Source organism: Podarcis tiliguerta (assembly GCF_965153285.1).
Source record: "Podarcis tiliguerta genome assembly, chromosome: 4".
Lineage (NCBI taxonomy): Eukaryota > Metazoa > Chordata > Lepidosauria > Squamata > Lacertidae > Podarcis > Podarcis tiliguerta.
In genome coordinates, this window is record NC_139537.1 from 53,054,246 (window position 1) to 53,066,902 (window position 12,657).

At 41.3% G+C, this 12,657-nt stretch overlaps 1 protein-coding gene across 1 annotated transcript in view; it reads right to left on the bottom strand.

The window, feature by feature from the left end:
* Window positions 1-12,657, bottom strand: part of DSCAM (DS cell adhesion molecule) — a 317,397-nt gene that overhangs the window by 115,358 nt on the left and 189,382 nt on the right. The window contains exons 8-11 of the mRNA XM_083438762.1: window positions 12,219-12,494; window positions 11,162-11,440; window positions 8,704-8,823; window positions 6,208-6,381 (exon numbers count right to left, since the gene is read on the bottom strand). Coding sequence (XP_083294888.1) covers window positions 6,208-6,381; window positions 8,704-8,823; window positions 11,162-11,440; window positions 12,219-12,494 — 849 coding nt within the window. The remainder of the gene's footprint in view (window positions 1-6,207; window positions 6,382-8,703; window positions 8,824-11,161; window positions 11,441-12,218; window positions 12,495-12,657) is intronic.

Genomic DNA, 12,657 nt, shown 5'->3' on the forward strand with positions numbered 1-12,657 from the left:
TCGATGCAATTTATTGGAGCTTGTATCTTGCGGCTGCTGCCGCCTGTCGGGGTAATGACACATGATGGGTGATTAAAGTGCAAGTCCTTAAATCAAAGCTGTGCTGATGGTCTGAAGAGGCAGCAAACAGCACTTGGAGCTTGTTCATCTCGCATGGTGGGAGGACCTCATTAGGACCAAAGTAAAAAAAAAAAGAAAATGCCTGTTATACTAACAAGAGCAAATTCTTGTGTCTAGGGAAACTTTTTTCATGTTTTCAAGGTTTAGCATAAATTTTCCTGCAGCTCCTCTCTGAGTCTGGCTGTGCGATCAAACATAGTAATATAAAAAATACTGATTTGTTATCATGCGCCAGCATGCATCTGAGGATAACAACTGCATATTCAGGTGATTCTAGTGCTTCCATTTATTTTTATACATTCCACAGCTTTTGGCTTCCATCAGGCAGAAACTCAGCTTTTCCATTTGATATTCTTAAATGACAATTACATATAAAACGTATAAAGCAATGAACAATTAGGTATTTGCCAGAATGGTATAGTGGCAATAAATAAAGCGTCCGGAGACTTATATGAGAAAGCCTAAGGGGAAGGGAGGCAGGGAAGGCATGAAGGCTATAATTCTGCATTCAGTTACTCACAAGCCAGAGAACTGAAAACAAAAGGATCACCTCCTTGCAGTGTAATTTACAATGAGTTGTGAAAAACCAAAATCACTTAGGATCCCTGATTTTACTATACCCCCAGGAGGCTATTCTATTATCTGGGTGCCACAAATAAAAAAAAATACTACTTTGTTTTCTTGTTTTGTTTTAATCTTCCTCTTCCACTCACAGTCACTTTTACATTCGGTAATTCCTGGCCATATTTCTTCATCACGAACCACAGATAGTATTTTTTTAAATTAAAAATTAGGCAGATGCACCCTGCCTTTACACAGACTTGAGGGCACATGCTCATTGGGAAGCAGTAGATTGTGGTGTTTATGCCCTTAGGTGCTTCACTTATTTACTTAGGCACTTCTGTGTCATTTTGCAAGGCAAATGAGACATATACATATACATACACACAAAGCCTGGAATCACAAATGGGCCATAATTTCATTCATATATATTTTAAAATATCGTTCCACGTAAATGTTCCAAATATCCATATCTGGCATCACGAATACCTGATAAACATCAGATATTAATTCTGCATATGGCTAGGGTGCCTCCAAGCTCTCATTATTTTGTGGGAAGAAAGCACATACCAGAAATTTAGATTTGCACAATTAAAGTGGGCTAAAATGATTGAAATGCATCCTGCCACCCTAGCACAACAAATCCACTATTTAAAAACAACAACAGACTATTTGTTGTTAGGAAAGTGATGGGGGGGGGAAGCACAGAAAAGTGTGGGACGGGTGGATGATTAATGGGAAAGTTTTTAGCACCTTGCAAGCAAATCAGGATGAATGTGCATTGTCCTGAAATCAGCCTGTAAAGAAATCGGAATGAATGCTTGATAAAGACTGGACAGAGTCTGACCAAGACATAAGCTTTGTGCAAGCAAATCGAGAAGAATAATCAATAATCAAGTCATCTGGAGATCCCTAAGTCTCTGGAAACCAATGGCACCTGTGGAAAGTTGATTGAGTCAATAATGCATCTGTTGTTGAGAAGAACAGCAGATGCTTTGTTGTATTGCTTGGCTTGCAACACAGTCCCAAGTAGGCAGACTAGATCATTTTTATATAAAAAGGTAAATTTTACCATCATGAGGTCTCAGTACTCAGTATGGAAATAAGGAACGGTTTTACTGCCCTTTTTCACAGCCTTTCAAGTATGAGAGAATGGGAAAGACTTAAGTTTTCCCAAACAATAACGAGCAGGCATCCCAACATTTCCATTTGCCCAAGTCGAAAAACCAAGAAAGACATATTGAAAAGTTGCAAAGGCTAGATTTTTATGATTGTGATTCATTGGGGTCATGGTGTGTGTGTGGAAATCCTATTTATAAAGTGGGTGAGGGCCCCCTCCCCCACCCCAGATGAGCCCTTCAATCAAATAGTGAAAAATATGTCATTTGTGTATAATTATCTCATTTTAAAATATTGGAGTTATTCAACTGCTAGCAAGTTGTGAACACATATTACTGGTGGTTTGTGAGATGAGAGGTGTTGATCTTTACATACATCTTTCTCAGAGCAGCAAATTACTTCCTGGACTCTCATGACCTAAATGATGCTTCTTAATCGGCATTAGTTTCTCAGTAGCTCTATCATAGTAAAGTTTGCCCAAAAAGCCTCTAATTACTAAGGAATGCACTGGGAGAGGGTGGACGAGGAGGGTTAGCCGGAAAAGATCTGTCAGTCATTTTTGCATTTTTGAGAACTACATTTCTTTCTAACCTTGTCACCCAGAAAACGCTGCCTGTAGCACTTTTCCCTCCCTCCTCTCATTCTGAGTACAAGGAGAGGCAGTTAGAGTGTGACCTTGCAGAGCTGGGCAAACACATTATGTGGGATCAATTAATGGCTAGCAGTGAGTCACACTGCGAGGGAGCTTGAGGCTTGCAGTAGTACAGATATCCCTCAGGACTGGAGCAGAAAAGCCAATATTGAAGGCAGCAGGGAGGGGTGCATGTGCGTGTGTGTAAGAAGCAAGGAAAATGGTGGAGGAAAATACAACAAAGGAACAATAAAGCAATGAATGAAAGCATGAACGCGAATAAAAGATCTGCAGAACACCACAGAGGTTCTTATTGCTATTGCCTATGAAACACCAATCATATAATTCTGCCTATTGATCTCCCCACTGCCTTTAATGTATGCTTGGCTCAAGGCAGTCTCGCCTAACAAACAGTGCATGTGGTAACTGCTTTTCAAATGCAAGACTGAACGTGTGAGTGTGCAGAGAGAGGAGGGGAGGGGGGAGCATGGCATTGCATGTCTATGTTTGTTATCTTAGAGCCAGAGGAGCTTTCATTAGATTCAAACAGTAACTGACTCTCCAGAGATGTCCCTGCTCTTATTTGATAAGGGATGCTCTTTTATCACACATGAAACTGCATGGCATGATCAGACAAAGACTGTGTATAGCTGTCAACCAAGGAGAAGCTAGGGTGGGGTTTTTTGTACCTGATTACTAAAAGGCACCGCGTTACTACTAATCTACAACTGGCCTGTTAACAGTTGCCTTGGAAAACTGCTGTTCTGCCTGATTTCTTAAAAACAAACAAAGCCCAACACTGCAAAATGTGAGCAATTCCTCATATCTTGTCTTGTGTGTTATACTGGACCATTCCAGATTAATTAGGACAAAAAGTCCTCTCATCACTGAGACAGTATATCAATAAATCATAGAATTGTAAAGTTGGAAGGGACCCTGAGGATCATTTAGACCAACCCCCTGCAATGCAGGAATATGCAGCTGTTCCATACAGGGATCGAACCTGTGACCTTGGCATTATCAGCACCATGCTCTAACCAACTAAGCTAGAGAAGAAACACACATTTTCAACCAGGGATTAATGCCACTAGTATGCCCTGAAAAGACCTGTGCTAAATCTTTTCAAAGCCTTCAATGTTCAGCAGTACTTAATATTCAGAATCTTTCATCAAACTTCAGGGGGCCCTCAGCGTAGTGCTATCAATTGACCTCTACCTCATTCCAAAACACAACCCCCATACAGACATGCCTTTTTTAAAAAAAACTTGCCACTATCCTCACCTGGCCCCCAGGCAACGTTTTGGTTTCCATCCACAGTAGCCACCTGCCACTTAAATTTGTCCCCAGTGTAAAGTGCTAGCCCCACAGGTTTCCTAGATCTATTGGCCAAGACATTGCATTCTGGGTAAATGAAATTATATACGATTCTGTGAGGTTGCTGCACCACAGGCCTTGAAACCACAACCCTAGCACAGCTATTTATTTAGTGAACACAATCCTATTAAGCAAAGCGAAAGCGCCGTCATAGGAATGGTTCATAACCTTCATGTGCTCAGTGAATCAGATAAAAGTGCCACCCTCAGCAAAATCTTCCATAGCCTATATCCCTCTATTCACTAGTCTAGTGGGCCATAAAACTCTCCTTACTTGTGGTAATGTGTTTCAAAGGACTTCAGTAACACAGTGGTAGGTCATCACCTGACTGACAGACTGAAGTGCTGCGTTACTGATGCTAGGCCCAGCTCTCATGACACGAGAAGTCCATGGAAATATTCCTTACGCAGCACTTCCACAAGGTAACATGCAGGAACCCACTATTGACCCGTCCAATAAAAGACAAGAGTGGAGTGCCTGGTTTGAGACCTCCAAGAGTCAGTCAGGCATATTCGCACTATTTTATTCCCTCTCTCAAGAAAGGAGACCCGTCGTTTATATAACAGCTTCTGCAACCAACTGATGACAAATTTGAAGGACAAAACGAAGAATATTCCTAACTGTCCCCGTATTCTAGAAACTCAGTGTTAATCCAAAAGGCCAGAGTTCAAATTATTATCTAAAACAAGAGATAGAAATAAGAAAGTAGAATGTAGCTTAAAGGCATGAGCATGACTCTTCACCATTTCAATAGGGTAGAAAAAAGCCCACTGCATTATGGCATGGTCCAGTCCTAGATTCTGCAAGACAACAGTGTACATGAAGACACAAAGCTCTTCCCCATATATAAGGGAAACCTCTATGCACACATATTTGTTGAACTTGTCAAAATGGCTCATAATGTGGGAGCCAGCCATACCGCCACCTCATTTTTGAGAAATGTGGCTATTTACTATGAATGGCCTAGTGCAGGAGTCCCCAAATGGTGGTCCATGGACTGACTACCAGTGGTCCATGAGCTTCATTCAGGCGCTCCATGGCAAGTCAGCCAGTGTGGTGTAGTGGTTAAGAGCAGTAGTCTCGTAATCTGGTGAACCGGGTTCGCATCCCCACTCCTCCACATGCAGCTGCTGGGTGATCTTGGGCCAGTCACACTTCTTGAAGTCTCTCAGTCTCACTCACCTCACAGAGTGTTTGTTGTGGGGGAGGAAGGGAATGGAGATTGTTAGCTGCTTTGAGACTCCTTAGGGTAGTGACAAAGTGGGATATAGAAATCCAAACTCTTCTAAATATGAATACGAATCTTAATTGCATTGCTATTAGGTGTTTCTAACATTAGGTTGTATTCAAAGCTAGTCTGACTCAGAGCAGACCCATTGAAGTTAATGGAAAATAACTGCACATTCCTAACCATGCTACTTAGAAGTAAGTCCTGTTGAGTTCAATATTAGAAATAAAAGACGCAATTAAGAATAAAATTAGAAATCAAACAGCATCTAGCACAGCACACTACAATTGCTACAACAAAAAAATCATTAAGTGGTCCACCAAGAGCTTCAGAAAGTTTCAAGTGGTCCACGGGGGGAGGGGGAGCTTGGGAACATCTGGCCCAGTGACTGCAGAACAAAGGATGCATGCTATTGTTGAGAAATCATCAGTTCTCATAGTGACAGAAACAGGGGACCTTGAGCTGAGATGCTGTCATTATGAAAACTAAAAATAATGAATAAGCATCCCCTGGTGAAAGCATTCTCAAGCACTATGCAGTGATTTGAATCAACTCTGTCTTGGTTTAATATATCAATGTAATACAAAAGGTGTCCCATACCCTAAGACAACCTTTCCCAACCTGGTGCCCTCCAGATATTTTTTGTCTATAACTCCCATCAGGCGCAGCTCTGCTGGGTGGAGCTGATGGGAGTTATATCTCCCCCCAAGTCAGTGTGGTGTGGTGGTTAGAGTGTCAGACTAGGACCTGGGAGACCAGGGTTCGAATCCCCCACCCAGCCATGAAGTTTCCCGGGTGGCCTTGGGTCATTCACTGCCTCTCAGCCTAACCCACCTCACAGGGTTGTTGTGGGGAGCAAAGGAGGAGGGGGAGAACCTTGTATGCCACCTCAAACTCCTTGGAGAAAATATAAATGCAATAAATACATTACAATAAAACATATGGGAAGCACCAGGTAGGAGCCCCAGGTAAGACCACTCCAAGGGGCTCCAAATATGGTCCCAGAAGTTGACTGAAATGTTTGATATGCCGTGTCAACTCTTCCCCTCCCTTGCACACTGAATCTTCCTCTAGTTGTACCCAGCATTTTCTGTCTATATATTTAAATACAGGAGATTACAGATATGCCTTTTCAACTTAATAGTTATTACTTGGATCAGGAATAAATTCTTACTTTTAACAGTGAGGTACATGGACTTGCTGACGTCAGCCCCCACATCATTGCTGACCTTGCAGAGGTAGTATCCACTATCTTCTTCCAGCACATGCTTGATCAACAAGGAGCCATTTGTGAGAAGCTGGATGCGCCCATTCAATGCAATTGGCTGGAACTGGGGGACTCCAGCACCTATTGCAAGAATAAAAGGTGAATCGGAAGGTGGAAATAAGACACAAGAGGGGAGAAGAGTGTTATGGACAGAACCAAACTAAAGTGACCTAGGATTTTCAGACCCCCACCACTAAATTGTGGGGGGGGGGGCGGCGGCGAGGAAGGAGAGACTGCTTTATGACAAAATGTTATAAATCAAATCACATAGAAAAAGGCGTTCTTATGATGCTTGTAATAATCACTGTGAGTCAGATTGAAAATAAAGCACTTAGGTTGACAACCATATTTATTGTGGTTTAGTGCAGTGAGCTGCCCAGAGTGGCTGGGGAAACCCAGCTAGATGGGCGGGGTATAAATAATAAAACTTATTTTTATTATGATTATTTAGTTCCCTGATAGCTAAATTATGCTCAATTTATGCTTGAATATCCAGAAATGTATGCAATCCCCATGACACCAAAAAAATAATTAAAAAAATTAACATTGGGAATAGAACACATAGCAAACAAGAAACGAAGCAGTGGAATGCCTCTGTGGAAGGAAACTAGGATATTTATGCTGCCCATGTGGTTCCTTCCATCTTGATATTTCCAAAGTGGTGTGGAAGAAACCACTGGAAGCAGTTCCCCTGCCCTCGTGTACCAGTACATGCCAGCAGACAGATGTTCTTCAGGACTAATCTGCAGGCTATCCATGGCCTACAGATGCTTCCAGAACTGTAACAATGTAGGACCTGGGCACAACTCCTTGGGAAAGTTTTGCAAAGTCCCCATGTAAATCTTCCTTCAGATGATTGAAGACGATGGGTTAGGGCCCACTGCAACTGCATTGGCCACATCATTTTCAGGGTGCCTGCAGCAAATAGCACTTGGAACAACAATGGCAAGTATTGGCTACCTGTTTGTATTAGAACAGTGATATTCAAGTGACAGTCAAATATGGTTACAACACCAATGATATTGAACAGTAAGCTTTAAAAGGCTAACAAGCTAGCTGACCCATTGAGAAAGCTCATTTAACCTACTTCATAGTTCTCATTCTTCTCATGAACAGCTTCCAAAACCATAAGATTTCTGAGTGACTTTTTAAAAAGAAATCAAAGGCTAAAAGGCACTGAGGTCTAAAGTTTAGTAGTTCAAAAGAACATGTAGGTTCTGAAAGGCTGGACCTAGTGTTTTTGTTTTTAAATCAGCTTTGATACCCAAATATGCCATAAAGAAAATTAGGTAGGTAGGACACCATCCACCATGTAATGTTTTTAAAGTTAAAAAATAAATACAATCTGCCAATTGCATATATTTGGTTAGAGTCAAGTGGGGCCAGAAATAATACTCTTGTTATATGAACAGAAAACATTAATGCATTAGGTAACTCATGAACTAAATTACTAGGTATGCTAATGCTGTCTGACCTTTCAAAGGGCTGAAAGGATATGATTGGCTGTACTACCCATGGATTTCTTCCATTAAAAAAAAAATCAGTTCAGTTGGTACCAAGGATGGATACTGAAAATCAGAACAACAATACTGGACTTCACATCAAGGATCTAAGAACACTGTATCTGGTCAACCAATAATGGGAAATGGAGAGAGAGAAATCAGAAACAGATAACATGATATACGCATTACTGGGGACTACCAAGTATGGCTAAGATATTTATCAAGGTGAACTCCAAAGTGGTGCCCTATTAAAAAATTAGTAAGGGATACTAATCAGCATGCAAAGAACTATTAAAAAGTGTAAGAAGGCCAAGAGGTGTTTGGACTTGCAATGTCCACTCCTTCAAATAGCAACCATACCTGCCCATTACATGACAATTTCTTTTTGAAATGGAGGGTAGTTTCAAAAGCTTTTTGTGATACAGTAATGAGGACTGGCTGTTCCCTTTCAGACCGTATGCAAGCAAGGAAATTGCTGACTTTTGGCCACCAGCATCACCAACATCTTTCTGAAGAGATGTATTCTTTTAAATGTGGTAATTATACCGGGCACACAGAGGTATTAATCCCTTCTGTAAACTACCATATACATGTTAAATGAAATAAAGCACTTCAGATTTTTCAATTATTGTACCGTAATTTTCTGTGTATAACATTTTTTTTTTTTTTAGTATAATACAATGTTAAAAATTGGGGGTCGTCTTATACATGGGTATCAGTGAGGGGGACAGGCGATTGGTGGCAGCTGTGAGTAGGAGACTTTCAGAAGTGATTGGGGCAACCCCCCCATTTCCTTAATTTGGATTCCCCAAAAATAGGGGTCGTCTTATACACAGGGGTGTGTTATACACGTGTGTGTGTGTGTGTGTGGAAATGGCATCTTATCAGTGTGGGGAAATACCTTTGGAGTACTTCCAGACAATTGTGGGGACAGGGTAGCCTTCTGCAGAGCAGTTGAGGATCACAGCTTTCCCATAAATCCCATCTTGATCACTTGGCTGAACCACAAATCTGGGAGGAACTGGAGGGGAACAAAAAGAAAAGAAAGAAGTGATTTGCAAAGCCAGAAAGAATGTTCTACTAATGATAAAGTCTTTTTCAAGAACTTAAGGTGCATGCAAGAGATGCAGATGACTTTAAAGCTCACTGAGTAACCTTTGGGAATGGCAAAATGAGTACTTGTTACAGCTTACATAGGCTACCCATCCTAATTCAGATGGAATGGAGCTGGGTAGCACCCGCATATCAGTGGCACCACATTCCACTTCCCCAGCAGTTTCGTATACATATTATACACCATGGAAGCCAAGACAAAACTCTGTGGGACCCCATAGCGCTATTAACATAGGACTGAATGAGAAGCTTCCAATGCTATTTCCTGATAATGCCCCTTATTGCCCACCCACAAACCACAGAATCACTCCAATAGACTACTGTGGTCAACAATAGCGAAAGCAGCCAGAGAAGGATTTTACCCTGTCTCTGTTGATGAGTTCATATAGATTTACAGAATGGTTTCCTTCAGCATACCCTAGATTATGCAACTTGATCATTCTGAAATTTATTCATTTTTGCCTCTACCCGCACCCTTCCTCATAATGTCTGCTAGGGGCTAAAGTGCAGGCTGATTCATATAAATGTCCATGTCCAGCAATCTGTGGGTTGAGCCAAGCTGACTGCATGGCAAACCAGTTGTTTGATTACTCCATCACCAGCTCAGCTCGATTGTCAGCATACTAACAGTTTTGCAAATTAAATGCACTTCATCATGTGCTGACAGGTGAGCTGAGCAAGCAATGGAGTGACCACATGACTGCTTAACTCTGTAGCGAGCAGCATAAAGGGTTGATTCAACCTTCTCCTTGCCTATATGAATAAGGCTATTTGGCCCAGCCTAAAATCTGAGGTTCAATGTGTACTCGCTGCAATATTAAAACTAGAAACACTGCATTCTATTACACAGGTGGTAACCCCGCCAGGGTTGAAATGTTACTTGCAGTCCCTGGGTATGGTGGAAGAGCAAAGCTATCTGGGACTGCAGGTAGTTCAGGGAAGGAGTCGTCTATGTCCAAGGAGGAAAGCAAAGCTATCTCCTCCAGAGCTAGAATTAAGGTATCGCTATCTGCTGGGGCTCTTTCACCACAGAAGCTTCTAAGTGGGGCAACCACTATGGAAACTGTTTTCTAGGGAGTTGCTTTCTCTGTCCTTGTAGTCTTTGGCGCTCTCCTTTGACTGAGAGGGACCAAGATCCTGGGCTATGAGACTACCAGAGGCAGTGCTGATCTGTGACCATCTGGACGGGTGTCACCTAAGTGCCACAGAGAAGAAGCCAACCGCAACTTCATCAGGCAAAATGCCCCAATGGCACAGAGAGGAAGTTGACCAGGTGTGGTTGCTAGATTCTCCCGTTTAAGACAGCTGGCACTTTGCACTGTGTTTTAAAGAAAATTAACCTGAGATCTAAGGGGATTTTTTTAAAAAATGTTCTTTTTATTTATTTATATTAAACTAACTTGCATACTGCCCTTCACCCAAAAATCTCAGGGAAGTTCACAACATAAAAATACAAAAGAGAAACACAAAATATATAATAAAAACAAAAGCAAAGCAATACCCCCCCCAATAATATTGCCATTAAACAGCTCTACTCAGGAACCAATGGTCTTGGTTAGTGAACTTGTTTTGGCTAATAGGCTGCCAGTTGATGAACACCAAAGAACTAACACATCAAAGCATAATCATGCAGACACAAGCTCAGTATTTGAACAATTGTGATGGTATTCTTAAAACACTAAGCAAAATGAAAACATTCCCCTAATAGCAGAACATAATTCAGATCGTCTTCCAAATTAAAAGTGAATAATTGGCACAGTGGGAAATGATCTAACCACAATAATGTATTGAACCCAAAGAGCAGCACTTCAAAAAAATTCCATATATTAAATTATGTGGTTTCCAGCTGTACCTGAAAACATTTCTAGATTGTTGGTTAGGTTCCCATGCAAAATTTTCACACAGAATAAAAAGCCTTCTGAGGTTTCTTTAACCCCCCCAAAAAAACCCACCTTATTGTGGTGTTTGTTCTCTAACAAGAGAGGAGAGATTCTAATATATTCAAAGTTTCTGGGAGCCACAAGCAGGATGAGTACTCTTGCATTAAGTTCCTGCTTGCAGGCTTCCCATTGGCATCTGGTTGGCCACTGTAAAAGCAGGATGCTGAAGTAAATGGGCCTTTGACCTGACCCAGCAGGCCTCCTCATATCTTTTTAAGCTTGTATGTCCCATCAGACAACTGTTATTGGAAAATACTGTTGACTTCTATCTAATTGTCACCACTCAGATTAATTACATCACCTTACCTCTCACAATTAATTGGCTTTGGTGCTCCACAGCTGCTGCATCATTTCGAGCTATACAGGTATAATTCCCATTGTGCATGAGGGAAAGATTGGAAATCCTTAAGGAGCTGGTGAAGTCAATGTTGTCAATGGTCACCCCAAGACTGGCTGGGATTGGTCTGCCATCCTTCTGCCAGGTGATTGTGATTGGCAAATCCCCTGAGACCACAACACATGGAATGAAGACTCGCTGTCCAATGGAGAACCTTGGGAACTCAAAGGGCTGGATGAAAGGTGGTACTGAAACAAAAAGAAGAAGAAAATGCTATTCATTAAAGAACTGCGTGTTGACATTTTTGAAAATGTGAAGTAAAGTGATCATAGACTAGACAGCTGGCATGTAATGTAATGCATAACAGTAAGAAGGTTTTAGTATACCATTTTTTATAAAATAATTAATTCCCAAAAGACTAATATTAAGGTGATTAGCCATAAAATGCTGATGTTTTCCAAATCAGTGATTTCATACCTTTTGTTTCTCCCTGAAATTCTCCAGAAAAAGCTCATTTTTAAATAGATTTGGGTTTAAGGCAATGGTGGAATTGTTAAAGCTGCTGCAACCCTATACACACCTATTGAACTCAATTAGACATGCATAGGAATGCAAGGAATGACTCTTCAAACTGCACTGTTTCTATACTGGAATGTGAAGCTTTCGCAGTCTGACTGAGCTCAGAATCTGAAGGGCTAGCTAACAAGGCCTGAGGAACCTTCATGCAACATGGCTTGACTTATCCTCAATCATCTACTTCCACGATGTGATATGTAACACAATGGGTTCCCAGACACAGCAGCATTTGAGCAAAGCTTCTGCAGCTGGTGCTTTTAAAGGTGGTTATGAATAAAAATTGTTGGTGGGAAACTAGAATAATATCTGAGGAGACACCAACTGATATGAGCTCTTATGCATTGGTGTTTTTGTAGACAAGAGTGGGATGCTTCACACTCACTGTAATGTGTTAAGCCAGACCAAACGCAATTCTTGGCTCCCGATTCTGCAAGTATGACTTTCCTTTACCTTTTACTGTCACATGCACACTCTGGCTGGTGGACAGCTGGGGCTGAACGAGAACATTGCATGTGTATTCGCCCTCATCCACTTCTTTCTGCACATCGGAGAGCTTCAGCGTTCCGTTGTTTTCAAACGCTACTTGGCGATGGTTAAAAGGGAGCAGGTTAGAATTCTTGTACCATTTGATTGAGTAGTATGGATAACCAATGACACGGCAGTGAATGAAGGTATCCCGCCCGGCTATTGCTGTAATGTTTTTCATTGGTCGGATGCTTGCTGGCCCTGTAAAGGTAAAAGGAAACTCTTGAAAATAATTTAAGGCTGTATTTAAGCAGAGGAAATATTAATTTCTTCTAAATATACAATTCTTTTAGATACTGGAAATCACAGCCTGTGACAGTTTTTACTTCAAAGAGCCACTTAAGGGGTCTTCCTAATCGTTTGG